The sequence below is a fragment of the Tachypleus tridentatus genome, chromosome 3, assembly GCF_004210375.1.
Source record: "Tachypleus tridentatus isolate NWPU-2018 chromosome 3, ASM421037v1, whole genome shotgun sequence".
NCBI lineage: Eukaryota > Metazoa > Arthropoda > Merostomata > Xiphosura > Limulidae > Tachypleus > Tachypleus tridentatus.
Window position 1 is genome coordinate 114425294 of NC_134827.1, and position 25357 is coordinate 114450650.

The 25357-nt window shown below is 35.0% G+C and overlaps 2 protein-coding genes and 1 long non-coding RNA gene across 3 annotated transcripts; all 3 read right to left on the reverse strand.

Moving 5' to 3' along the window:
* Positions 1-1384: 1384 nt before the first annotated feature.
* LOC143245987 (putative bifunctional dTTP/UTP pyrophosphatase/methyltransferase protein) lies at positions 1385-19967 on the reverse strand. The gene is made up of 8 exons (XM_076492237.1): positions 19520-19967; positions 18044-18175; positions 8916-9053; positions 8452-8554; positions 8290-8350; positions 4233-4294; positions 2521-2626; positions 1385-1556 (listed from the first exon to the last, which is right to left on the reverse strand). Exons 2-8 carry the CDS (start codon positions 18131-18133, stop codon positions 1427-1429), a joined length of 690 nt encoding a protein of 229 aa, XP_076348352.1. The 5' UTR covers positions 18134-18175; positions 19520-19967; the 3' UTR covers positions 1385-1426.
* A 49-nt stretch (positions 19968-20016) lies between these two features.
* On the reverse strand, positions 20017-20390 carry LOC143247821 (uncharacterized). The gene is made up of 2 exons (XR_013026721.1): positions 20290-20390; positions 20017-20175 (listed from the first exon to the last, which is right to left on the reverse strand). It is a non-coding gene; the product is annotated as an uncharacterized LOC143247821 (long non-coding RNA).
* A 1703-nt stretch (positions 20391-22093) lies between these two features.
* LOC143245988 (uncharacterized) lies at positions 22094-25346 on the reverse strand. Its single transcript, XM_076492238.1, has 4 exons — positions 25242-25346; positions 24620-24782; positions 22742-23003; positions 22094-22154 (listed from the first exon to the last, which is right to left on the reverse strand). The coding sequence occupies exons 2-4, from the start codon at positions 24738-24740 to the stop codon at positions 22094-22096; spliced, it is 444 nt and encodes a 147-aa protein (XP_076348353.1). The 5' UTR covers positions 24741-24782; positions 25242-25346.
* Positions 25347-25357: the final 11 nt, after the last annotated feature.

Here is a 25357-nt window from a genome sequence, read left to right on the forward strand (position 1 = left end):
TCTTGTAAACACTAACAACTGGTTCCTCTGGCTTCATATGGATGGATTGGTTTGTAAATTCTTACAAACGTGAACAATTGGTTCTTGCAACTTTATATAGATGGTGGAATGGTGTGTAAATTATTATAAACACCAACAGTTGGTTGCTGTGACTTTATATAAATGACAGATTGGTATGTAAATTATTATAAACATGAACAATTGGTTCATGTAACTTTATATAGATGATGGATTGGTTCCTGTTACTGTAACACCTGAGATACTTAACGTTTGTTACATGATAATAATTACTGTCCTTTATATGTCGTTACCTCACTGTATTAATATATTAAATAAACTATTCAATTGCATCATGAAAATGTTGGTTATTGTTTTGGTATATTAAAAATCCTCAAAACATATTTATAAAACCATGAATACAGACTTTTAACAAAACTAACCTGGATATTATGTCTAAAAGTAACGTAAAAAGTGACTGTACTTCTGAACTAATGATTTAATAAATTCTAATTATTATAAGTTTCAATTTTCTGATGTTTGTTGTGAAGTGCAAAACTACACAAAGGAATACTTGTACCTGTTCACCACAGGTACTGAAACCCAATTTGTTTTCTGACTTACTGACATACCATGACAAATGATCCTTGTAAATGTCTAATCTGTTTATTTCAAAGACTTGGCTTTAGTAATTTAAGATTTACTCTCTAGTCCTGAGATGTATATGATTAATTTACTTTCAGTCAGAAATTATTAATAACACTGATCTTATAATAAAATTCACTATTCTACTGTGTATTGTAAAATGCACCCGTCTTACTCTGACATTATTCTACTGTGTATTGTAAAATGCACCTGTCTCACTCTGACATTATTCTACTGTGTATTGTAAAATGAACTTGTCTCACTCTGACATTATTCTACTGTGTATTGTAAAATGAACTTGTCTTACTCTGACATTATTCAACTGTGTATTGTAAAATGCACTTGTCTTACTCTGACATTATTCAACTGTGTATTGTAAAATGCACTTGTCTTACTCTGACATTATTCTACTGTGTATTGTAAAATGAACTTGTCTTACTCTGACATTATTCTACTGTGTATTGTAAAATGCACTTGTCTTACTCTGACATTATTCTACTGTGTATTGTAAAATGCACCTGTCTTACTCCAACAATGTATTTTCTTTCATTTTGGGAGACTTGTTAAATTTTGACCTTTCATTCTGAAAACTTAAGTTTAACTTTCAATAAGAAAACATCATAAAAGAATACCTGTCAAACCACTGTTTTCAGAAACACTAGTTAGAATTATATACAGAACTTGTACATTGCATTAGAACACTAACTATCCAGAATAAGATATTTACTTAAGTAATTCAATACAAACATTCTAGGTTAAAGTTTGTTGTATTTATTAAGTGACATTACAGAAAGTCCAGTAACTCTTTACAAAATCTGTGCAGTGGAAAACCCATGACGTTGAAATAGTCTCCACTGACCCGTTCTACCAGAGTGCCACCTCTTTCTTGAATACCATAGCCTCCCGCTTTATCCCTGTTCAATGCAAGTTAAAGTAGTTGTGTGTTAAGCTACAGTTATTAGTCTCATACACTGATGTGTTGTATACAAACACGATTGCAACTGGAAAACTAAAAAATGTCCACACAATATAAAACCAAAATTTTCTTTTCAAATCAATTGATACTAAAATTATTGCACATTGATTAGATAATTTTAAGAATACTAAATGTAGTGTAGAACATGTCCTAATAGTTAATCTAAAAAGTTTCAGGTAACACCAATGACCAGGTCATTGTGATGTAAGCTTCATATCCTGGGAGGTGAATTTTTTTTTTTTAAGGCCTAGTAGTATGGTAAAAATCACATTACAATTGATTGTAACATAATTCTTCATTATGGAGTTATTATGCACTTCTGACACTTGAAAATACAGATAGACTGATTAAAAGAAATATTATATAAAACATATGAAAATCTAATGTGATTTTTTCATACCTTCTGTTAGGCCTTAAAATAACACCCCCTTTTGTACCTACTATGTGTGCTTATTTCATGTGCATGCATTAGGTTTCTCATACTATGAACAAACAGAAAATAATACTTTTGGCAGTGTGAAATAAACTAGAAAAATTCAGAAGTATGGGAAAAAAATGTCTATACTAAAGATCTGAGTTGGAGACAGAGCATGTCATCTTAAATGTTCAACCAGCTTTTGTTGTATACAACTATAGAGTATATGTTGACATAGTTGAAGGTTTATTAGACTAACAAATCATATCCTGCAACTGATAATTAATTTTGCTAATGAAATGTTATCATTTCTTGGCTCTGTGTGGTCAGAGTGACAGTTTTAAAAGAAAGCTCTATCGAACAGTGACTTGTGCAAGGCAGAATACAGATCTAAGATCTATGATAATTAAACATCTTCATTTTATCATGAATAACATAATTTTGTTTAGGTTTAACAAAGCAGTTAGCATATGCTATTTTTACTTACATTGGTTCTCCAGTTTCCACGTACATCTTTATCACGTCTGAAGAATGATGTGGCATATAAACATCTGTTGCTTCGTGGAAACGTTTCACATCAAATGTTTCAGGATCTACAAAAATTAAAACATTGTCTTTTGCAAAGTTATGGATTTAAGTAAACTAGAAAACACAGTAAATTCAATACTTTCTTTTTGTTATGGTAATATCATTTTTATTTCATTTAAGAACTTAATATGAACCACATGCACTCACTTTTACTGTGTGTGTGTGTGTGTGTGTGTGTGTGTAATTGGAGAAGTGTAATGTTAATAGTTTGGATACCAGTAAGACCTCACATTTTGAAAAGTTTTGTGTTTACTACTGCAAAAGAATGTTTCACTTCTTAGGTTATCTTCAGGTCGAAATGTTGTTCTCTGCTTTATCAGTAAAAGTGTTAATACCAGCCACCCCGAGATAAATTTTCACTTCAAGTGGGTTTCTCGTCACCATGAATTACTTCACTTATAAATGACTTGTTCTCTGCTTTATCAGTAAAAGTGTTGATACCAGCCACCCCGAGATAAATTTTCACTTCAAGTGGGTTTCTCGTCACCATGAATTACTTCACTTATAAGTGACTTGTTCTCTGCTTTATCAGTAAAAGTGTTAATACCAGCCACCCCGAGATAAATTTTCACTTCAAGTGGGTTTCGTCACCATGAATTACTTCACTTATAAATGACTTGTTCTCTGCTTTATCAGTAAAAGTGTTGATACCAGCCACCCCGAGATAAATTTTTACTTCAAGTGGGTTTCTCATCACCATGAATTACTTCACTTATAAATGACTTGTTCTCTGCTTTATCAGTAAAAGTGTTAATACCAGCCACCCCGAGATAAATTTTCACTTCAAGTGGGTTTCTCGTCACCATGAATTACTTCACTTATAAGTGACTTGTTCTCTGCTTTATCAGTAAAAGTGTTGATACCAGCCACCCCGAGATAAATTTTTACTTCAAGTGGGTTTCTCATCACCATGAATTACTTCATTTATAAATGACTTGTTCTCTGCTTTATCAGTAAAAGTGTTAATACCAGCCACCCCGAGATAAATTTTCACTTCAAGTGGGTTTCTCGTCACCATGAATTACTTCACTTATAAATGACTTGTTCTCTGCTTTATTAGTAAAAGTGTTGATACCAGCCACCCCGAGATAAATTTTTACTTCAAGTGGGTTTCTCATCACCATGAATTACTTCACTTATAAATGACTTGGACAAGTTATAAAACATTGTGATTATTTGGGAAAGTGTTTGAGTAACATATAAAGGACACCTGTTAAAACAAACCTATCTTTAATATATTTATACAAGTCTAACCAACTCATGTATTTTTCTTCTATCCACACATTTCAGTTGCCCATTATACAGATAAACAATTAATTCTTTGTTTCAAATGGTTGGGTGAAAAGAGGGTACCTACTTTCTCCTTCATGAATCCATTTGGCAACACAAATACACTTTCTGTAAATCCTGTTCTCACAATTCAGTCATGTAACATAACCCCCACCACAGTATAGGGACTTCAGTTTATCTCTCAAAATAAGGTAAGATGCTATCGTATGATCCAAATTTTTATGAACCATAATGATATGGAGAAATGTTTCAAGGAAGAAACTACTTATAAACAGTTATAATTAAAGGAAAAATGCTAATTAAACTTATATTTTAACTTACTTTTTACAGATGGTTTTATCAAAGTCACTCCAGTGTATACTGTATGGCACCTTCCACTCAACCTAAGGATAAACAAATTACTGTCGTATTAATGGTTATAGATGGTTTTATCAAAGTCACTCCAGTGTATACTGTATGGCACGTTCCACTGAACCTGAGGATAAACAAACTACTGTTGTTTTAATGGTTATAGATGGTTTTATCAAAGTCACTCCAGTGTATACTGTATGGCACGCTCCACTGAACCTGAGGATAAACAAACTACTGTTGTTTTAATGGTTATAGATGGTTTTATCAAAGTCACTCCAGTGTATACTGTATGGCACGCCCACTGAACCTGAGGATAAACAAACTACTGTTGTTTTAATGGTTACAGATGGTTTTATCAAAGTCACTCCAGTGTATACTGTATGGCACGTTCCACTGAACCTAAGGATAAACAAACTACTGTTGTTTTAATGGTTATAGATGGTTTTATCAAAGTCACTCCAGTGTATACTGTATGGCACGCTCCACTGAACCTAAGGATAAACAAACTACTGTTGTTTTAATGGTTATAGATGGTTTTATCAAAGTCACTCCAGTGTATACTGTATGGCACCTTCCACTGAACCTAAGGATAAACAAACTACTGTTGTTTTAATGGTTATAGATGGTTTTATCAAAGTCACTCCAGTGTATTCTGTATGGCACGTTCCACTGAACCTGAGGATAAACAAACTACTGTTGTTTTAATGGTTATAGATGGTTTTATCAAAGTCACTCCAGTGTATACTGTATGGCACGCTCCACTGAACCTAAGGATAAACAAACTACTGTTGTTTTAATGGTTACAGATGGTTTTATCAAAGTCACCCAGTGTATACTGTATGGCACGCTCCACTGAACCTGAGGATAAACAAACTACTGTTGTTTTAATGGTTACAGATGGTTTTATCAAAGTCACTCCAGTGTATACTGTATGGCACCTTCCACTGAACCTGAGGATAAACAAACTACTGTTGTTTTAATGGTTACAGATGGTTTTATCAAAGTCACTCCAGTGTATACTGTATGGCACGCTTCCACTGAACCTAAGGATAAACAAACTACTGTTGTTTTAATGGTTATAGATGGTTTTATCAAAGTCACTCCAGTGTATACTGTATGGCACCTTCCACTGAACCTAAGGATAAACAAACTACTGTTGTTTTAATGGTTATAGATGGTTTTATCAAAGTCACTCCAGTGTGTACTGTATGGCACGTTCCACTGAACCTAAGGATAAACAAACTACTGTTGTTTTAATGGTTATAGATGGTTTTATCAAAGTCACCCAGTGTATACTGTATGGCACGCTCCACTGAACCTAAGGATAAACAAACTACTGTTGTTTTAATGAATAAATTCATGACACTTTCTTTTCTTCAAACACTTATGATAGAAATCGTAACAAATACATATACATCATATAAAAACATTAACTACAAAAATATACATATATTTAATCAGGTTGTGTGTGTATGTATATATATATATATATATATATACCATACAGACATTTGTCTTGGAAAACTAAAAATACTGATATTACACGTCATACATCTCACTTTAAGTACACAATATTTAAGTTTACATTCCATTTTATCAGATGGTGCATAACATCATGAGGTATGCATCATACAATATACTGTACTGTACCTGAATATGTACATAACATCATTAGGTATTCATCACACAATACACTGTACTGTACCTGGATATGTATGTAACATAATCAGGTATACATCATACAATACACTGTACTGTACCTGAATATGTACATAACATCATTAGGTATTCATCACACAACACACTGTACTGTACCTGGATATGTACGTAACATCATGGGGTATACATCACACAATACACTGTACTGTACCTGAATATGTACATAACATCATCAGGTATTCATCACATAATACACTGTGCTGTAAAAATCTTTCTGTAGCATAACTGTAATTATCATAACTCACCAGGAAAGTAAAAACCACTATCAATCACCTGAAGTTGGCCTCTCCAGTCCTGGTTCCAAGTTATTTGATGTTATGGGCATTTTCAAAAAGTAAAGTAATAAAAGTTTTAAAAGACTAGTACCAAAATTTTAATAATAACTCATCAGTACTACCAACGAGCAGTTCAAACAGCAGGGTTAATCACCTGAAGTTGGCCTTTCCAGTCCTGGTTTTGAGTTATTTGAGGTTACAGCCATTTTCTAATTTCAAATAGAACTAGATGTACTTTGATTTTTAAAAGAAAATCACATTAAATAAGGTCTAAAGTATAAATTAAAACAATTTAAATAGCATTAAAAATATTAATGGCCTTTAGAAAACTAAAAAACATTTCCAAAGTGGACAGTGTTACCATCACCAATAACACTGTCTAATGTTATGGACAAACCTTGGGACAGAACATGTTTAAAATGGTGCCACAGGTGTTCAGGGACCACAGGCAGCACAACATCACTGATATGGTGTTCAGGATCAGGATGAATACCCTATTGACAGAAAAAGTGCATGCAAATGGTTTTAGAGAGAGAGAAGTTAAAGCTGTTTGCTGTGGTCCACAGTCTGTAGCTGCCCCTCAGTATACCTCATGTTCAACGACTGACATTAAGAAGTGAAAGTTGTCAACATAGAGCCTGCTTGCAACAGTGAGAGGGAGTTGTTCAGTGATGGCATTAATTTTTACACTGAAAAGTGTGACACTCAAAACACAGCCCTGAGGGACTCCAAGTTCCTGTAGAAAAGAACGGGAAAGTGTCGAAACCACACGAACTTGGAATCTCCTGTCCATTAACAAATTTTTAATAAAAATGGGCAAATGGCCACATAACCTACAGATATGTAGGTCTCACAAAATGCCATACCTCCATGTTGTATCATAAGCCTTCTCAATGTCAAAGAGTATTGATACAAGATGTTTTCATTTGAGAAAGCTTCTCTGATTAACGTTTCAAGTCAAATCAGGTGGCCCAAGATGGTGTGCTGTCGTCGGAACCCACACTAGGTGGGTAGAGGAGGTTGTTTTATTTGAGGAAACAAACAAGATGAGCATTAACCATCCTCTCTAAGGAGAGGGTTTGGAATGTATGGCCATACCCTGCAATTAAGATAACCCTCCTTGATGGTGGTAGGTGGACATGGTGATGTAAATGTCTGAACAAAGACATTGGTTAGCATTATAATTCCATCTTTGCAAGTGGAGATATGCCTCACTGCAGAAACTCCTTGGGTGGAGAAATCAGCGAGAATCTCTGACTCAGAGATGTTCTTTAAATCCCTCTCAACAATAATTCCTCGTGATGAATTCAAAGTAGCATGAGGCATAACCTTAATAGGTATATTCCCAATTGCCTTTGAATGCAAGAGGAGTTCACTGTGTTGAGATGTGGATGTTTCCACCAATATGTCACCAGATCGAAGCTTCTTTACTGACTTTGGAGAACCAGCAAGTCCCTCTAGTCCCTTTTGAATGAAAAAGGGAGACATTTGCCCTGAAAGAGAATGTAGGATAAGAAAATGGGGTACAACAGGTGTTAGAGATGTTGAAGATTGCTGCTCAGAATCTTCAAGATGTGATTGTTTACCTGTGGACTCTTTTTTCACTATTTTATTTAAGGTTTTATTTGGAGGATACATAATAGAAAAAAAAAAAGTTTCGTGTCCACCCACCATGGAGGAGGTCCCTATGAGGGGACACACTACAATGCCAAACAAGAACACTGCAACAATGCCAGGGTTTTGTGAGCTCTATACCCAACACCAACATCAGATACAATGTCCACAACACCTGTTAAGAACATCCAACACTGGTGCTTGGTTGACCCTAGCCCAAGTGGACCAGCCGATTAACCCAAGAGGGCTGCCCCAAGGCTGCCCATCTACAGGAATTGAAGACCAAAGTGGTGTGTTAGGGTTGGATCCATCAACCACCAGGATCCTCTCCTCCCCTTCATGGGTCACCACGACGGTAAACATGTGGGTGGATGTTTAGATCCCAGAGGAGGTAAACTGAAAGAAAAGAACCTCAGTACAGGAATTCATCAATTATTAGGACAGGGTTACATACAATTTGGTTCTCAGTGTCTTCTAATCCTTCAAAATTAAGAAAAAACAACTTCCTGTAAATTGGGTTGCTAACCCCAGGACTAGTTACCAAAATTACTAACACAGAAACAAGTTCTATGAAAAAATACCTTGAGAGCATCTGAAAAGCATGTTCTTCATCTCGAGGTTCTCAAATATTATGTTATCCATTGTCACCACCGTGTCTGCTCCAATTACCAAGTCTGGCTGCCTCTGAAAATTACATTTATAGCTGCTGTAATTTAAAGAAAAGAAAATACAGATGAAAGAAAGACACTTCAACCAACATTAAATTAACACTAAATCAATTGTTGTAACCCATCCATCAACTTTATCTGACTGTTGTAACAATTTCTAGAGTTAGGCAGGTTCTCTGTGATTATTTGGTAAGGAAACAAAGATTCCAAAGTTCAATCAACTTAATAATGCTGCAGTTTTATTTCTCCAACTAAAAGTTGCACTTTTTACAAAGTTCCATGCAAGTAGTAATACATCAATAAAGATTTCATTCAGAGCTACTTTTCTTACACATTTCTATAACCTTAATCTAATTTATTGGTTTATAATTACTTACTGTTTCTTTCTGAAGTCTTTTAAACACTTCTATAGCCTTTCTGTAAGCTGTTTCTTGTACATAATCATATGGTTTATCAAAGGAAACTTTGTCCAAGTTTTCTTCAAACATAGATGGAACAACTTCAAATGGAAATTTCTAAAAATTTAAGATAAATATCAATAGTTCTGATCAGGAAAAATTATTCATTTTTGAAAATGTTAAAGTTTTGGATAATTAAATCATTGGTAGTACAAATGATATGTACTGATCAGAGGTCCGTCAATAGTTTTGGTTGTCAATTTCATCACCTGAGAAACAGTAAATTCTTTGTTACTCAGCACAACCTTTACATGAACCAGTTTGCCAAGTGGCATCTCTGAACACTTGGTCTTACATTCATACATTTTTTTCTGACAAAAACTTTACAGTGTACTCGGAAACATTATATAACGTGCACTGGGAAACATTATATAACGTGCACTGGGAAACATTATATAACGTGCACTGGGAAACATTATATAACGTGCACTGGGAAACATTATATAACGTGTACTCGAAACCATTATACAATGTGTACTCGAAACCATTATACAATGTGTACTCGAAACCATTATACAATGTGTACTCGAAACCATTATACAATGTGTACTCGAAACCATTATACAATGTGTACTCGAAACCATTATACAATGTGTACTCGAAACCATTATACAATGTGTACTTGGAATCCTTATACAATGTGTACTCGAAACCATAAAACAATGTGTACTCAGAACCATTATAAAACATTTACCTAGAATCATTATACAATGTGTACTCGGAATCCTTATACAATGTGTACTCGAAACCATAAAACAATGTGTACTCAGAACCATTATAAAACATTTACATGGAATCATTATACAATGTGTACTCGAAACCATTATACAATGTGTACTGGAATCCTTATACAATGTGTACTTGGAATCCTTATACAATCTGTACTCGAACCATAAAACAATGTGTACTCAGAGCCATTATAAAACATTTACCTAGAATCATTATACAATGTGTACTTTCAAACCATTATACAATGTGTACTGGAATCCTTATACAATGTGTACTTGCAATCCTTATACAATGTGTACTTGCAATCCTTATACAATGTGTACTCGAACCATAAAACAATGTGTACTCAGAACCATTATAAAACATTTACCTAGAACCATTATACAATGTGTACTGAATCCTTATACAATGTGTACTCGAATCCTTATACAATGTGTACTTTCGGAATCCTTATACAATGTGTACTGAAACCATAAAACAATGTGTACTCAGAACCATTATAAAACATTTACCTAGAATCATTATACAATGTGTACTTTCGAAACCTTATACAATGTGTACTGGGAATCCTTATACAATGTGCACTGGGAATCCTTATACAATGTGCACTGGGAATCCTTATACAATGTGTACTCAAACCATAAAACAATGTGTACTCAGAACCATTATAAAACATTTACCTAGAATCATTATACAATGTGTACTCGGAATCCTTATACAATGTGTACTCGAAACCATAAAACAATGTGCACTCAGAACCATTATAAAACATTTACCTAGATTCATTATACAATGTGTACTCGGAATCATTATACAATGTGTACTCGAAACCATTATACATGTACTTGGAATCCTTATACAATGTGTACTCGAACCATAAAACAATGTGTACTCAGAACCATTATAAAACATTTACCTAGAATCATTATACAATGTGTACTCAGAACCATTATAAAACATTTACCTAGAATCATTATACAATGTGTACTCAGAACCATTATAAAACATTTACCTAGAATCATTATACAATGTGTACTCAGAACCATTATAAAACATTTACCTAGAATCATTATACAATGTGTACTCAGAACCATTATAAAACATTTACCTAGAATCATTATACAATGTGTACTCAGAACCATTATAAAACATTTACCTAGAATCATTATACAATGTGTACTCAGAACCATTATAAAACATTTACCTAGAATCATTATACAATGTGTACTCGAAACCATTATACAATGTGTACTCGGAATCCTTATACAATGTGTACTCGAAACCATAAAACAATGTGTACTCAGAACCATTATAAAACATTTACCTAGAATTATTATACAATGTGTACTCGAAACCATTATATAACGTGTACTCGGAATCCTTATGCAGTGTGTACTCTGAATCTTTATGCAATGTGTACTCGGAATCCTTATGCAATGTGTACTCGGAATCCTTATGCAATGTGTACTTGGAATCCTTATGCAATGTGTACTTGGAATCCTTATGCAATGTGTACTTGGAATCCTTATGCAATGTGTACTCGGAATCCTTATGCAATGTGTACTTGGAATCCTTATGCAATGTGTACTTGGAATCCTTATGCAATGTGTATGTGGTTGATTGATTTAGTGTTTTATGGCACAAAGCAGCTAGGCTATCTGTGCCAAATATCTGGAAAAAGTTAAAATTAAAATTAGTAAAATTCATAAAAGGAAATTAAAGTAAAACAAAACAAAGTTTAAAAAACATAAATAGCATAAAATCAATGTTTACATCTAGTCTACAACGTTAAGAGATAAACTACAGTAATATAAGTTGTAAATGACTTTCTGTAGCATAATTGTAATTATCATAACTCAGCATGAAGACTAACAGGTAAGTTCAAAAACTACCTTTAGTCACCTGAAGTTGGCCTTTCCAGTCCTGGTGTTGGGTTATTTGATGTTATGGACATTTTCAAAAAGTAAAGTAATAAAAGTTTTAAAAGACTTGTAGCAAAATTTTAATAATAACTCACCAAGATGACTAACGGGTAGTACAAACAGCAGTGTTAGTCACCTGAAGTTGGCCTTTCCAGTCCTGGTGTCGTGTTATTTGACGTTACAGCCATCTTCTAATGTCAAATCGAACTAGACAGACTGTGATTCTTAAAGGGAATCACATTAAATAAGGTCTAAAGTATAAATTAAAAACTTAAATAGCATTAAAATATTAATGGCCTTTAGAAAACTAAAAAACATTTCCAAAGTGGACAGTGTTACCATCACCAATAACACTGTCTAACATTATGGACAAACCTTGGGACAGAACATGTTTAAAATGGTGCCACAGGTGTCTCAGGGACCACAGACAGCACAACATCACCAATACAGAGTTTAGGATCAAGGTGAATACCCCAGTGGCAGCAAAAGTGCATGCAAACGGTTTTAGAGAGAGAGAAGTTAAGGCTGTTTGCTGTGGTCCACTTCAGCAAATGACTAAGGGCAGTCTGTAGCTGCCGCTCAGTATACCTCATGTTCGATAACTGACATGAGATGTGATAGTTGTCAACATAGAGCATTTTTGCAACAGTTAAGACGAAACTGTCAGTGATGGCACTAATGTCAAAAGTGTGACACTCAAAACACAGCCCTGAGGGAGTCCAAGTTCCTGTAGAAAAGAACGGGAAAGTGTCCAACCCACACGAACTTGGAATCTCCTGTCCATTAACAAATTTTTAATAAAAGGAGAAATGGCCACATAACCTACAGATATGTAGGTCTCACAAAATTCCATACCTCCATGTTGTATCATAAGCCTTCTCAATGTCAAAGAGTATTGATACAAGATGTCGTTTGAGAAAGAGACAGCTTGTCAAAGTAACTGGATGGAAGTTTGAAGGAATCTTGGGATCCTTCCCAGGCTTAGAGAAAGGTAGGACAATAGCCTGGTGCCAGGCATCAGGAAAAACATTCTTCTGCCAGATCAGGTTAAAAACAATCAGAAGAATAGCAAGAAAAGCAGGAGACAGATAGCACAGCATGTCATAGTGTATATCATCAGGTCTGACTGATGTACTGCCAGACCGATGAAGGACCAGTTTGAGTTACACCAATATAAAGGGATGATTATAGTCATAGAGACACTCAGCTCGAAAGGAAAGGGGTGATTGCTCTGCCTGAGTCTTGGTGGCTAAGAAGGTGGAGGGAGAAGCAGAAGTGCTAGAGACCCGGCAAAAGCTTTCACCTAGAGTATTGCCGATGCTCCAGGTATCAGCTACTTCCTGGCCATCAGAGAGCAAGATTGAGAGGGGGACAGAATTATATTGTCCACTGACCTTTCAAATCTTGTCCCATATGACTTTGGAACTGGTGATAGAAGATATGCTGGTTGTGAACTTAATCCAAGATTTCTTCCTGTTTTGACGTTTTACCCACCGAGCATATGCTCGGGCCTGCTCGAAAGTGATGCAGTTCAAGAGTGTGGGATACCTACAAAACGTATCCCAGGCCCATTTTTGAGTCTTCCATGCCATGAGGCAGGCAGGATCCCACCATGGACGAGGATATTGTGGGAAACCCGTTGAGGTTTTAGGAATACATTGAGCAGCTGCTTGTATAATACAGTCAGTTACTGCTGATGCAGAATCGTCTATTGATGGCTTACTGATGATGGGAGAATCAAATTCTGCGAGAGCAGTGAAGAAGAGCTAGTTTGTGTGATCCAGCTTCTACCAGGGCATGCAGGTTTGGTGGCATCAACCATGGCCAGTCTCTCTCAAAATTATAGAAAAATGATCACTGCCTTGTGGGTTATTGTGAGCCCACCATGAAAAGTGGGAGAATAGTGAAGGGGAGCAAACTGAGAGATCAATGGCAGTAAAGAACTGACTAGATGTGTGAAAATAAGTATAAGAACTGATACTAAAAAGAGAAAGTTGTGATCAGAGCATATGCTCTACAGAGTGACCTTTCCCATCAATATTAGCACTTCACCAGAGGGGATGATGTCCATTAAAGTCCCCCACGTTTAAAAAGGGAGACAGCAACTGTTCAGTGAGAGCATTAAGGTCTGTTTGATTATATATATCTCTCCAGGTGACAGGTAGAGTGAACAAACAGTGATGGTATGATCTCCAAGGGTGTGTTGAGTGGCAAAGAGTGAGTGGGCACATGCTGATCAACCAACTGTGCCACCCCTCCATGCACTCGTCCATCATACAGCCTGTCATTTCTATCCAAAGAAAACTGCTGAAAGGTGACTGTATTGGCAGGTTTCAGAAATGTTTCCTATATGGAAAGACATATAGGATGGTAAGAAGCAATCAGTTTTGATGTCATCCAGATTAGAATGTAAACCTCGACAATTCTATTGTATCAAAGTGGCAATTTCTGTTTATGTATAGTCAAATTGGGTGGAGAACCCTTTTGTTTATGACCATGTCTTTTTTCTTTACTGTCTTTATTTGAGGGAGGTCTATCGACCTCCATGGATACTGTCCTGGGTTGATTGGGAAGGTCTTTGCTGTTGGAAGAGGATTCCAGTAACTGAGGATGTGAACGAATGATCATTTTGCATCTTGGGGTGGGAAAGAAGATGTACCCGAGGAAGTGTCTGTACCCAGAACCAAAGGAAGTGGATCTTGGGGTTTGTTGGATTGTATGCAAGGGATAGAGATGGGTGTTGAAGTTAATTCATCAACTTTTTAAACCATGGAGGTCAAAATACTTTTCATTTGTTTTGAGAATGATTATTTTGGAGGCACAGAGAGATCTGTCTGCACTCTCACTGTAGTAGCGGAAAGAAGTGCAGCAGCATATGTCCGATATGAAGTGGTGGACAGCAACTTTGAGCCTCAGGATAAGTAATGTTATGAATCGTTTTCAAACTCTGCACCTCTTTTTCTTCCAACCATTTAGGACAAGGATGAAAGTAGGACAGGTGAGAGTCATTGCAATTGATGCAATGAGGGTCTGTTTCACACTCACAGGTATCATTGTCGTTGCCACCACAACGAGCACATGTCAAGAAACCACAACATGATGTCTTTGAGTGACCAAACTGCTGACACTGCAAACATCAGAGAGGGTTTGGAATGTATGGCTGTACCCTGCAATTAAGATAACCTGCCTTGATGGTGGCAGGTGGGCGTGGTGATGTAAATGTCAGAACAAGGACACTGGTTAGCATTGTAGTTCCAGCTTTGCAAGTGGAGACACACCTCACTGCAGAAACTCCTAGGGTGGAGAAACTAGCAAGAATCTCTGACTCAGCAATGTTCCTCATGACAAATTCAAAGTAGCATGAGGTGTAACCTCAATAGGTATATCCCCAATTGCCTTTGAATGCAAGAGGAGTTCACTGTGTTGAGATGTGGATGTTTCCACTAATATGTCACCAGATCGAGCTTCTTTACTGACTCTGGAGAACCAGCAAGTCCCTCTAGTCTCTTCTGAATGAAAAGGAAAACATTTTCCCTAAAGATTTGTCTGAAAGAGTGTGTAGTAAAAGAAAATCAGAAACAACAGGTGTTACAGATGTTGAAGATTGCTGCTCAGAATCTTCAAGAAGTGGACATTTACCTATGGTCTGTTTTTCACTATTTTGTTTAAGTTTTTTATTTGGAGGATCCATAATAAAAAAAGGAAAGTTTTAGTGACCACTGACTTCACCCACCATGGAGCCCTACTGAGTGAATGCACAACAATGTTAAACAAGGACACTGCAGCAATGCCAGGGTTTCGTGAGCACTATACCCAAACACCAGCATCAGATACAATGTCCACAGCACCTGTTTAGAACATCCAACACTTGGTACTTGGTTGACCCTAGCCCAATTTGACCAGCCAATTAACCCAAGAGGGCTGCCCCAAGACTGCCCATCTACAGGAATTCAAGGTCAAAGTGGTGTGTTGGGGTTGGATCCATCAACCACCAGGATCCTCTCCTCCCCTTACAGGTCACCATGCACAGCAAACCGTGGGTGGATGTTTAGATCCCAGAGGAGGTAAACTAAAATAAGAGTACCTTTCCTGTGAGGTCCCCTCACCACGTACAGGAATCCACACCAAAGGGTGTGTACATTTAGAATCATTATATAGTGTGCACTTTAATCATTACATAATGTGTACTCATAGTCATTATGTAATGTGTACTTAGAATCATTATATAACTGTTTGGTGAAAAGAACATAGTTTACTTTAACTCACTAAAAATTTAATTTACTAAATACCATAATACTCAAAATCATAAGCAATGTTGATGCTCATCCAGTTTATTTTAAATATTATTTTTAGAGAATAACCCCTGTTCAACAGCCAATGAATGTACAACATCTACAGTGAAGCAAGTTGTACAGATTTAGTGTCAGTGATGTACACAATGTGATGGCACCCTGACTCTTGACAGGTACAGGCTAGTTCTGATTTATTATGTCATTTCCTTTGAAACATGACTCATTGAGCAGAGAGTCATCTTCAGTTAGACAATGATTCCAAACATGTAGCAAATATTTTCAAATTTTATTTTGATAGAACAAACGCAAACAGAAGCCTTATATGATTATTATAAAGGCTGTATGAGCTAATGCAGAAATCAAAAAGTCAAAAGGTTGTCAAACCATTTGGTAGAACTGTTAGAGTAATAGTAGCCATCTAGAATAACAAGCTTCAAAACCAGACATTGGTAAACTATAAGGCAACATAAAACAAGATATAATGGTTTGATTGAAGAACTCACACAGAAAACATGGATGTAATGGTTTGAGTCAATAATTCACACAGAAAACATGGATACATGCCACAGATTAATTACTTTAGATTTGTATTTTCTGTTTTAATGTTTTTGTTTTATTAATAAGTCCACAATATAGTTGTCATTCCTTGTTGTCTGTCTCCTGTACACGTATCACAACAGATACACAGATTAACATACTTGTAGTATGAGTATCACAGTAGATATACAGATAATCATACTTGTAGTATGGGTATCACAGTAGATACACAGATAATCATACTTGTAGTATGGGTATCACAGTAGATACACAGATAATCATACTTGTAGTATGGGTATCACAGTAGATACACAGATAATCATACTTGTAGTATGGGTATCACAGTAGATAAACAGATTAACATACTTGTAGTTAGTATAGGTATCACAGTAGATAAACAGATTAACATACTTGTAGTATGAGTATCACAGTAGATATACAGATAATCATACTTGTAGTATGGGTATCACAGTAGATACACAGATAATCATACTTGTAGTATGGGTATCACAGTAGATACACAGATAATCATACTTGTAGTATGGGTATCACAGTAGATAAACAGATTAACATACTTGTAGTTAGTATAGGTATCACAGTAGATAAACAGATTAACATACTTGTAGTTAGTATAGGTATCACAGTAGATAAACAGATTAACATACTTGTAGTTAGTATAGGTATCACAGTAGATAAACAGATTAACATACTTGTAGTTAGTATAGGTATCACAGTAGATTAACAGATTAACATACTTGTAGTTAGTATGTGTATCACAGTAGATAAACAGAGTAGCATGCTTGTAGTTAGTATAGGTATCACAGTAGATAAACAGATTAACATACTTGTAGTTAGTATAGGTATCACAGCAGATAAACAGGTTAACATACTTGTAGTTAGTATAGGTATCACAGTAGATAAACAGATTAGCATACTTGTAGTTAGTATAGGTATCACAGCAGATAAACAGATTAACATACTTGTAGTTAGTATGGGTATCACAGTAGATAAACAGATTAACATACTTGTAGTTAGTATAGGTATCACAGTAGATAAATAGAGTAACATGCTTGTAGTTAGTATAGGTATCACAGTAGATAAACAGATTAACATACTTGTAGTTAGTATAGGTATCACAGCAGATAAACAGATTAACATACTTGTAGTTAGTATGGGTATCACAGTAGATACACAGATTAACATACTTGTAGTTAGCATAGGTATCACAGTAGATAAACAGATTAACATACTTGTAGTTAGTATGGGTATCATAGTAGATAAACAGATTAACATACTTGTAGTTAGTATGGGTATCGCATGTAAATAAACAGATTAACATACTTGTCACTAGTATGGGTATCACAGTAGATAAACAGATTAACATACTTGTAGTTAGTATGGGTATCACAGTAGATAAACAGATTAACATACTTGTAGTTAGTATAGGTATCACAGTAGATAAACAGATTAACAAGTTTTATCTAAAAGCATTATAACTTTTACCTAGATTTCTTGAAATTGATTTTCCAAATAAAATACATTTAACACCACATGCAAGAAAACTTACAATGTTCTGAAGAATCTGTCTTCGTCTTGGTGAGCTGCTTGCTAGAATAATAGTTTTAGTAGAAAGCTTGTGCCTTATTGGTTCTATCATATTTCCCACAGGTCTGATTATCACTAATAAAATGATTTGTTCCTGTAAGGTATCAAATAACTTATATTTATACCAAACACAGTTAAAGTCTGCAAAAAGATACTTCAAACAAACACTTTCATAAATAAAGACATCTATGTTAACAGTTACACTATCAAGGATCTAATTAATGTAGCACAAGATACCTTACTGTTAACAGTTACACTGTCAGAAATCTAGTTCATGTAGCACAAGGTACCTTACTGTTAACAGTGACACTGTCAGAAATCTAGTTCATGTAGCACAAGGTACCTTACTGTTAACAGTTACACTGTCAGAAATCTAGTTCATGTAGCACAAGGTACCTTACTGTTAACAGTTACACTGTCAGAAATCTAGTTCATGTAGCACAAGGTACCTTACTGTTAGCAGTTACACTGTCAGAAATCTAGTTCATGTAGCACAAGGTACCTTACTGTTAACAGTTACACTGTCAGAAATCTAGTTCATGTAGTACAAGGTACCTTACTGTTAACAGTTACACTGTCAGAAATCTAGTTCATGTAGTACAAGGTACCTTACTGTTAACAGTTACACTGTCAGGGATCTAGTTCATGTAGCACAAGGTACCTTACTGTTAACAGTTACACTGTCATGGATCTAATTCATGTTATTTATTACTTATTTTTCAATACACCAGTCAAACAGATTATCCATTGACAAAATTAAATGTAATTTCATATAAACAAAATTTTTTCTGCTTCTTAGAAAACACGCACAAATCTTTAAAGTTTCTTTTGCTAGGATAAAACAGTTATATCAGGTGTCACTCTGATTTAGCTACCAAAAATAAAAAGGCCTAGCATTTCACCACTCAACATAATGTTACTTTGTTTCTACAATTTACTGCATTATTTGAAATAATAGCAACTGAATATTTGATGAAAATATGCTAGTAAAAACCATGACAAAAAGTTAGGCTATTAATCCTGGACAATATCACTATTACTATTTGTAAAATGAAAATAAAAAATTCCCTCAACATTACAAAACCTCCCACTAATTACTAATGGAGTATATCGTGTATGTTAGATATAAAATTAATGTTTTTGTCACTTTCGTTTAGGCGTTTCTTTAAATTGGATGTTATAGTAGGTAAAACGTAAAATTACTTAGTCTGGTACGATATGTAGACTCCTTCTAATAGGTAATATCAAATACTGAGCAGTTTCTTTCGGATATACAAACAAAGAATGACTACCACCACTAGTTATCCTTATTAATTTTGAGCTCATTACACAGATAGACTAGATCTATTAAATAGCAACCACCCTACAATTAGCTACTCTAATAAAATAGTTTGATAGTATTATCATTCTTAAACTTATATTAAGTTATAATACACACATGGTTCCAAAGGGTGGATCGCTACTTGTTTTCCTTCCGAGACGACCTGTAAGCAATAGATCAACAAGTCCACATTCCAGTATACTAAACTACAAGCACTACGCCACGCACGGCTTGAGAAGTAGATAATAAAAACTGTTGACGATTAAACAGTTTTGCTAATTGTTTGCTCTATAAAAACTAGAGACTAGGTATTTTCACAGTGTTAAAATGTTTGCTATACAGTAATACTAATAGTAATTATAATACTAGTAACAGTATAGCGATTTGTTTCAGTACACCAATATTTTCATATTAAACCACTTACATAAGTGCACCTTTATTATACTGTGCGACACGATCTCGCACAAGGTCAACAGTATTCTCGACCATTGTACTGAAATTTACACGTAATTTGTAAATCGATTATAGACTTAGACTGTTAAGGCACTTGCTTCATGTCCTGTTAATGAAGGTAAGCCTTTCTTGACGACCTAATTGTTCTTGTAATTGACTTACATTTAGCGATAAACTCCATCTTTCTATAACGTAATAAGCATTTTCAAAACGTTAGCGATATTTAGTAGAAGCGTTTATATTTCCTCTTCTTCGGTTCTTGGCAGTAACTTGTGATTTTAATTCCGTGCTTGATTATCAAATACTAGTACTGCGAATTTCTATAGGAAATGAGGAATAATTAATTAAAACATTTCACATATATATACATAATATATACTATTTTTAATATAAATATTCACGATATGTATCTATTAAATTATTTCCCTACTCACTGATAACTTTTATACCAACTTCAAATCGTCTTTCTCTTGATATTACTACTAGTAATTTCATATATCACCTCACAACCCAGCAAATACTATTGTTATTATTAATTCCACACTTGCACTAGATGGCGCTGTTTAAATTTAGTGAAAGTATTCACCTACATATGTAAAAAATGGCTCGTTTGGGTTGAGAATTTTTTATTATTATTTTAATTAGGTTAGTTCGAGCAGTGAACTCTGGATAATATAACCTGTCTAGTGTCTATTCTATAATATGGACGCAACATATTATGCTAATATATTAATAAATTGGCAAAAATAAACCATTTTATTATGCTTATAAATCGGTGTTTGCCAATTTAATTTTACAACATACATACATATGTACACAGAACTCAATTGTCTCGATAATTCAGCGTCCTCTATCTGACTACGAGCGATTTACGTTTTGAAGCTGTCAGAGATTGGTGGAATATTACGAGTTAATTACTTGGTTCTTGCATTTTATCGGAGCTGTTCACATCACGGGTACAGAAACCCAGGTTTTAGCGTTTAAGCCTTAAGACAGTGGTTTCAACAACTACATTTTACTGTAAACTACACACTGCTTTCTATGTACGATTCGTTACCCTTACGTCACTCTCTATTTATGATCCTTAATTCCTACACTGCCCTCTATTTATACTTCGTAAACTCTACAGTGCACTCGATCTATATTTCTTATAGTTTTTTTTTTTCTTCTTTCTTCCAGCTCTCCTTAATATCTTAGCAAGTGTGTACGTGTGTGTATTTTTTCATAGCAAAGCAACATCGGGCTATCTGCCGAGTCAAATATCTTGGTAAACAAAAAATCATTTTGAGTAGTGTATTTAATTACAAGGTTTCGGGTTATGTTTTAAAAATATTTGGTCTTGTTTTAATAGCGCATTTCCATCAGCACGAACTATTTTAATATTTTGAATATTAAAGTTTTAAGGTTGTAACATTATATAAAGGAATAATTATTATTATTCATAGTTATATGATTAGAAAGACAAATAATTATAAGTCCATTATGTCGTATAGTTAGACATAAGTTAAAGAGAGATATTGATAAATAGGTACAGACGTATTGGAAAATAATCAGTGGTGTTTCTAATATTTTTTAATAGTAACGTAATTCAATTACGTCATTGTAAAATATGAAATGACAGGTGAAAAACAGAAAATTTAATTATGTTTACTTAGACAATAATGTGATTGAAACTATTTTCATTAAAGAAAAATTAAATTTTAATACATATTTTGTGTTTTTATATTTCAGCATATACAACTGGTTTGAATATACGAACACCGAGATCGTCTCTTTTTAAACCTGAGGCCACAATTTACATTCATATATTTGCAAAAACGGCTGGTTTTGGTTGAGAATTTATTTTTTAATGCATCACTAATTTACATTCATGTTCTAGAATTCGGGTGGTTTTCTTCCCATGCATATATCAATTAGAAATACATTCAGGGTACATTTTCACATGACATTCAAAGTTAATTTACTGTATACGTAATTAATTATACGAAATATAACATTTGAAAGTTAATGTCCCATAAATATAATTAGACGAATTAAAAACATGTTTAACAGATGTTCGAATAGAATGTTTAAAACAACAAGAAAAAAAAAAACATTTTCTAGCAGTCAGTGACGATGGTCTTGACATCATAATTACTGTATTTTCATCCTAAAGGTAGGAATGAAGATGAACATAACTCGTCTATAGACCATAAGCTCTTAAAACGTAGTTTATGTCTGTAGTTATTTCAACTTATATCACTCTCCTTTCTTGTATGCTGATTGCCAGACGTCAGCGAGACACACAGAGGAATGGAACCTGTAGAACAACATAAGGGGGAATGTAATATGTGATACAAAGATCCATTGAGTTCCATAGTGGTGTTCTGGAGCCTGATAAGGTTCGACACTTTTATGTTGAAAGGTGTTGACGATCCACATGGCCAGGTTCAAGATGATCAGAAATGTTATTAGTTCCCTCCCGGGTTTTTGGTATCGAAGATCGTAACTGTTACTACAGCGACGTAGGCCGATACTGACAAACACAGTCTGAAAAATAACCTGGACATTTAACAGTACGTTCAGAACCACCCTGACGTAGTTAGTGTCTTGACTCTCCGCCCACACCGTCAATATCCCATTAATAAAGAAGAACGGTAGAGGTAAGAACATTAGAAGGTCATCCAGAAAAGTGATTGGATGCAAATTGATGTCTAATTTGGCAACCAAAGGGTAGGCAAGTGACAAACAGATGAGACCCAAAATAACTAAACAGATCTCTTGTGCTATGTACAGGTCCACTCCAGTCTGAATATACTTATCGTTGTTAATTGACACAAAGAAGATGATTACTGTTACTATGGTAACAAACAACAAAAATAAACCAGCAAAGAGCCCTCTATTTGCCGGTGACAATCTACACTGAGAACGAGGTTACTTTCAAATTTTATATCGTCCTTTTGTTCGATGTTGACTTTCTGTGTATGGTGGCAAGCTTCGGCCTGCCTGTGGTCCTTACCAACGTTCTGCCATACGATGAACCAGACCCCAGCTAGAAGCAGGTTATATTCTATGGTGAATGGGTACAGATACGGGACTGCTTGGAGCGAATACGGCGATAAGACAAAATACGTCTTTAAACATTCTGTGTTCAATGTTCCAAAATGTTCTGAAAATAAAAACAACGGAGATTATGCTTTCTAAAGATTCTCTAGAAAATGAATTTCTCTAAGAATGTATTTTATGGTGTATCGCACAAACTTTGAATAAAGAAAAATGTCAGAGTGGGTGAACTGGTCCGGCATGGCCAGGTGGGTTAAGGCGTTCGACTCGTAATCCGAGGGTCGCGGGTTCGAATCCCCGTCGCACCAAACATGTTCACCCTTTCAGCCGTGGGGGCGTTATAATGTTACGGTCAATCCCACTATTCGTTGGTAAACGAGTAGCCCAACAGTTGGCGGTGGGTGGTGATGACTAGATGCCTTCCTTCTAGTCGTACACTACAAAATTAGGGATGGCTAGCGCAGACTTCCCTCGTGTAGCTTTACGCGAAATTCAAAAACAAACGAACTGCGTGAACTTGGTTACGATGGGAGGAAGAGGTCGAGTGTACACATAAATATACCCAAACACCAGAGAGACTAGACTTGGTCACGATAGAAGCTAAGTATATAACAAAATTTGAAGAAATACACGATTGTTTACAAAACACGCAGATAGAGGGCATTCAGAAATAGGGTAATCCAGTTTTGAGTATCCAGGTCTTTTATTTGTACTATTCCTAAATTTGAATAAATACACGTTTATAAAATGATAAATATATATAAATGGGTTGATAACTAGCGCTGTCATTACACTCGTTGCTACCGTCAAAATCATTATTTTTACAGCAAGTATTGTCTTCAAAGTCAGTATTTTTAACAGCCAATGCTTTCAAGAAAGCCAGTATTTTTAACATCCATTGTTTTCATCAAAATTAGTATTTTTAACATCAAATGTTTTCTTCAAAGCCAGTATTTTTAACATCAAATGATTTTATCAAAGTCAGTATTTTTAACAGCCAATGATTTCCTCAAAACCAGTATTTTTAGTAGCTAGTGTTGTGATGAAAGTCATTATTTATAATAACCAGTGTTGTAATCAAAGTCGGTATTTTTAACAGCCAATGTTTTCTTCAAAGCCAGTATTTTTAACAGCCAAGGTTTATATCAAAGTCATTATTTTTAACAGCCAATGTTTTCATCAAAGTCTGTACTTCTAACAGCCAATGTTTTCATCAATGTCAGTATTTTTTAACAGCCAGTATTGTTATTAAGGTCTGTATTTTTAACAGCCAATGTTTTCTCCAAAGCCAGTGTTTTTAACAGCCAGTGTTGTTATTAAAGTCTGTATTTTTAGCAGCCAATGTTGTCATCAAAGCCAGTATTTTTAACAGCTGATGTTTTCATGAAAGCCAGTATTTTAACAGCCAGTGTTGTTATTAAAGTCTGTATTTTTAACAGCCAGTGTTTGTCATCAAAGCCAGTATTTTAACCTTTATATTTATATAATCTCTGAAGCTAAGGGTTTTGAATCTCGGCTGTCTAAAGGTAAATGTAAGCTGACAGGTCTATGACAGTTAACCCTATCAGCTGAAGGTTTTCAGCTACCTCGTTCATATCAGTTAAACGTATCGCTCTAAGAGTTGCAGAATATAATTTTCTTAACTAACGACAGAATTGGTAACACTCCCAAGCCGATTAGCGTTAACAAAATGTCGTATGGGAAAAACAAACAAACAGTTACCAAGGTCTGTTGCGTTACTGGTGGCTGTTGTCTCGTCGCTGACTGTCACTAAATAATTCTGTATGATATCCTCGAATATGGTACTCAGCCAGAAGTAAAGTGATGTCCCTAGAAGATGCATCACTCCAAACCTCGAAAATGGTTTCACTCTGTTAATTATTACCTGCAGGAGATAAAATGGGAAAGACGAACAACAAGCAGTTTTACTTAGACACTTTATAAGATCACCAGTAAAACTTTTAAACCATATATTATACACTTCAAAACTGTACATAAAGTGCATGTTAAACGTTTTATGACTATTCAAACCGAGTACGATTCTGAACGTGACTAAATGTTTTTATAGTAAACTTATTTAAGTTTACAAAAATCACGTATAGTTTAAAATGTTTACCCTGTTTTTTAAAAAAAAACTTTAATATTTTTATGCTGGTCACCAAAACCACATATATACATTAGTAGCTGTTTATATAGTCCTATTCACAAACATTTTACTTCAAGAAAGAAACAATTGATGAACATGCCAGGACTTCTAACACCAGATGGCCTCGAGTTTGGACATCAATCCAAATCCTACCCATAAAGTAAGAGTTTACCTACCAGTCAAACCTATCGGACTTACATTAGCATACTTGAAGCAGAAGAATAGTTGGTAGAAAGAATATATTGGGATGGTTATATGAAGAACAATTGCAGCGACATCTACACAATCGGTTCCGTGATGCGTGAGGGTATATT

Coding starts and splice junctions, on each gene's coding strand:
- LOC143245987 (XM_076492237.1), bottom strand. CDS start 18,133: ATGATAGAACCAATAAGGCACAAGCTTTCTACTAAAACTATTATTCTA. Junction 8,555..8,915: donor AAAGACTTCAGAAAGAAACA/GTAAGTAATTAT, acceptor TGTAATTTTCAG/AGGCAGCCAGACTTGGTAAT. Junction 2,627..4,232: donor GATAAAACCATCTGTAAAAA/GTAAGTTAAAAT, acceptor TAATTTTTGTAG/ATCCTGAAACATTTGATGTG.
- LOC143245988 (XM_076492238.1), bottom strand. CDS start 24,740: ATGCATCTTCTAGGGACATCACTTTACTTCTGGCTGAGTACCATATTC. Junction 23,004..24,619: donor CAGTAACGCAACAGACCTTG/GTAACTGTTTGT, acceptor TTTTATTTTCAG/AACATTTTGGAACATTGAAC. Junction 22,155..22,741: donor CTCAGTGTAGATTGTCACCG/GCAAATAGAGGG, acceptor GTTGTTCTACAG/GTTCCATTCCTCTGTGTGTC.